Source organism: Myotis davidii, unplaced genomic scaffold (genome assembly GCF_000327345.1).
Source record: "Myotis davidii unplaced genomic scaffold, ASM32734v1 scaffold72, whole genome shotgun sequence".
Classification (NCBI taxonomy): Eukaryota; Metazoa; Chordata; class Mammalia; order Chiroptera; family Vespertilionidae; genus Myotis; species Myotis davidii.
In genome coordinates this window covers 5,782,137-5,785,662 of record NW_006284618.1, presented here as the reverse complement: position 1 = coordinate 5,785,662, position 3,526 = coordinate 5,782,137, and the positions used below count along the sequence as shown (strand labels likewise).

At 53.5% G+C, this 3,526-nt stretch overlaps 1 protein-coding gene across 1 annotated transcript in view; it reads right to left on the bottom strand.

Moving 5' to 3' along the window:
• MMP21 (matrix metallopeptidase 21) overlaps window positions 1-632 on the bottom strand; it is a 6,806-nt gene extending 6,174 nt beyond the window's left edge. Inside the window, exons 1-2 of the mRNA XM_015572603.1 lie at window positions 600-632; window positions 506-515 (exon numbers count right to left, since the gene is read on the bottom strand). Coding sequence (XP_015428089.1) covers window positions 506-515; window positions 600-632 — 43 coding nt within the window. The remainder of the gene's footprint in view (window positions 1-505; window positions 516-599) is intronic.
• Between the last annotated feature and the right edge of the window lie 2,894 nt (window positions 633-3,526).

Sequence of the window (3,526 nt, the reverse complement as noted above, 5' to 3'; positions counted from 1 at the left end):
CTGGCGGGGGGAGACCACCCACCCCTCCGCCTGCTCTGTGTGCCCAGTCCTCGGGTAATTACAGGGCGAACTCGCAGCCGCCTGTGATGCGTTTCCCAGGCGACGTGCTTGGGAGCTCCTGGGCTGTGGGCTGTGAGTGAGCTGTTGGGGGGGGTGGGGGTGGGGCAGATGACAGTGTCCATGGGGCCTGGGGGTGCAGGCACAAAACCCGCAACCCGCCTCAGAACTGCGCCTGCAGTGAGCCCCCAGGACCATGCATTTGCTCATAGTTAGGGTCTATTTTTTTCAGAGTGGAAATTGCTTTTTAACTTTTTTACCTTTTATTTTATTTTTGATTTGCCAATTCAGTTGACATTCAATACTATATTCGTTTCTGGTGTACAGCATAGTGGTCAGACATATAATTTACAAAGTGATTCCCCACCTGGCACCATACACATTCCCTGTGCTGCACTTCACACCCCCGGAGTCTGGGTCCTTTTGGGGGAGGGGAAATTTTAGTTTATCAATGTTTTCTTACTGATTTTGTTTCTCTCTCTAAAAGGAATACCTAGTCAGTATAGTGTAGCTTTTGGAAGTGCCAAGAATAAAGGGGATGCCTGTGACTCAGATGGCAACGTCTTCGTGAACATCCTTGCGGATGGATGAGTTGTGTACATACATAGAGAAGTACCTGTGTGTAGTTTTACATGTCACGTATTCTCTACTTTATTTAAGCTCAATGGAACAGCACATGCATTTTCTTGTGTTCATGAAGATCGGTGTTTATCATCCCAGGTAATGGCAACATGGGGTCTGTTCTACGAGTTCAGGGATTTTTTTCTAATCCTCACCTGAAGATGGATATCCTATATAATATAAGGGTAATATGCAAATTGACCCTAACTTGGAATGACCAGGAACAACCGGTCACTATGATGTGCACTGACCACCAGGAGGCAGATGCTCAATGCAGGAGCTGCCCTCTGATGGTCAGTGCACTCCCACAGAGGCAGCTCCAATCAGCCACAAGCCGGGCTGATATCTGTGAGCCCAGTGGCAGTGGTGGGAGCCTCTCCCACCTCCGCGGCAGCGCTAAGGCTGTCCAACTGTGGCTTAGGCCCATCAGTTGGACATCCCCAAGGGTCCCCAGGCTGCCAGAGGGATGTCTGACTGCCAGCATGGGTCGATCCCCCAAAGAATGGGCCTACGCTGGCAGGTGGACATCCCCCAAGGGCTCCCGGACTGCGAGAGAGCGTAGGCCAGGCTGAGGGACCCTGCCCCCCACCCAGTGCATGAATTTTTGTGCACTGGGCCTCTAGTATGTGTGTGTGTGTGTCTATTTAATTGATTTTCAGAGAGGGAGAGAAACCATCAGTGATGAGAATCATGGATTGGCTGCTTCCAGCACGCTCCCTACTGGGGATCAAACATGCCACCCAGGCATGTGCCCTGACCTGGAATTGAACCATGTCCTCCTGGTTCATAGGTTGACACTCAAGCACTGAGCCACACCTGCTGGGCTGTTTTTATTTTTAATTTTTATTGATTTTAGAGAGAGAGAGGAAGGGGAGAGAGAAGGATCAGTGTGAGGGAGAAACACAGATGGCTGCACACTGTCACTGTGTAGTGTGGCTGAAACAGCACCTTCTTGGGTGTGAGGGCGTTGCTCATTTCCCACTTCACTGGTGTTCTTTCCTTTTTATTAAATTGAAATCTCAAACTATGTTTCAATTAGAAGACAAACCATAAATGTTTTCTCCGGGGAAACAGACACCCGAAAAGGTGCAAGTCTTAGGACGTAATTATTCAAAGCGTTACCTAGATGTTCTGTCTGCTGGGGGCTGGAACTCTGACCGCGGAACAGAACTGAGAACCCTGGGCCGGAGAGCGGCTCCTGAGCTGATGTCACACAGCCTGTGTCCTGAGGGGTCTGACTGAGTCAGGTGGGGCCCGTGGAGTCGAGTGCTCTGGCCGAGGACCGCTCCTGAGAGTCAGGTCGAAGCACGTGCGACAGCTGGGCCGGTGCCGGCCGTCAGATCCCTGCCCGGGATCAGGTGGGAGGCGGCTCTACCGAGGGCCCTGTTCTGTAGTTAACGTGTCCTTTCTCGCTGTCCCGTGCAGTTGGCCTCATGCGGGTCCGGACGGCTGGACGCAGGGACCTGTGCCTACCAGTCGGGTGGTCTGCTTGTCTCTGGGGGTGCCTTTCGCCCCAGCGCTGCCCAGACTCTGCGTGGACTGGCTTCCGGGCTCAGAGTGTTTGATTACCCAGAGCGCGTGTTCCAGGTAAATTGGATTTTGAGGAAATCAGTTGGATTTAGGAGGAAAAGTGGCAGAGGAAGCTGTGTGCCCTACACAGCGAGGGAAAGGGCTCCTGGAAAAACTGGCTCCTGGTCTGTGCAGGACACTTGCCGTCCCTGAGCCTGGGGGAGGGTTTGGCTAGAAGCTTCTAGAATCTCCTTAAACCAGCCGTGGGCAAACTACGGCCCACGGGCCGGATCCGGCCTGCGGAGCCGAAAGAGCGGAGGGTTCTCTTGCTCTCCCCTCCGCCCCTTCACCAGCAGCAGTGTTAACATGGCAACGTCGGAAACACGGCCGCAGCTCCTTCTGAGTCCAGTTTAAGAACCCACTGTGGCCCTCGAGTCAGAAAGTTTGCCCACCCCTGCCTTAAACGCTGAGGTGGCATGACGAGGTGCCAGTGGGGGGATTGAAATCTTTTCCTCTATAATCTGTATTATTTACAAAGTAGGTTTCCGTATTCTCAGCAGTGCACAACATAGCTTTTTGGAAAAAGACATTCCCTTGCTTATTCCCACGGATGTTTAAGCCTGATGCACAGTGAGGGGTCACCTCTGACTCTGAAAAGGAGCACATTTCAGGATTTGGGAGTGACGCTATTTGCTCACGTGCGGCCTGTTACTCGCTGCTACCTGCACGTTACTGCTCACGAGAGGGAGAGAAAGCCATTCCCACCATCTGTCCTGATTTCCTTCCTTCTGACTGCATTTCAGTCCCTTTTCATCCGCGAATAAACCCTTTCCCCCCGTGTGGCTGAGGCCCTGGGCCTCCCTGGGAGACCGTCCGTGTTTCACAGGCGTAGGCCTGTGGGTGGGGTTCATGCTTCCTCCATGAAGCAGCCTGGGGCTGTGTCTGGCTGGGGGAGGGGGGTAGATGAGGGGGCCCACAGTCACTGCCCTGCACGTCTCTGCCCAGAAACATGTTCGACTTTGAGGGCATGGCCGACAAGGTGGACGTGGAGGTCATGATTGCCATCGGTGGCGGCTTATTGATCGCCTCATTTTTCCTCATGTGCTGCTTCCTCTGTCTCTACTGCAAGCTGGCCAGCGCCTTGAGGTGAGTGACGTGGGTAAGCGTGATAACCCCTCGCACGGGACACCTGGGGCCGCGCCCTGTGAGTCGGGGACAGCGGGAAAGCTTCAAAAGGCAAAGGCCGGGCCGCTCAGTGGTTAGTGTCAACTTCCCCTCCCTCTCCCTCTCTGAAGTCGATAAAAACATACCTTAAAGGCAGAGGCAGGTGAGCATGGAA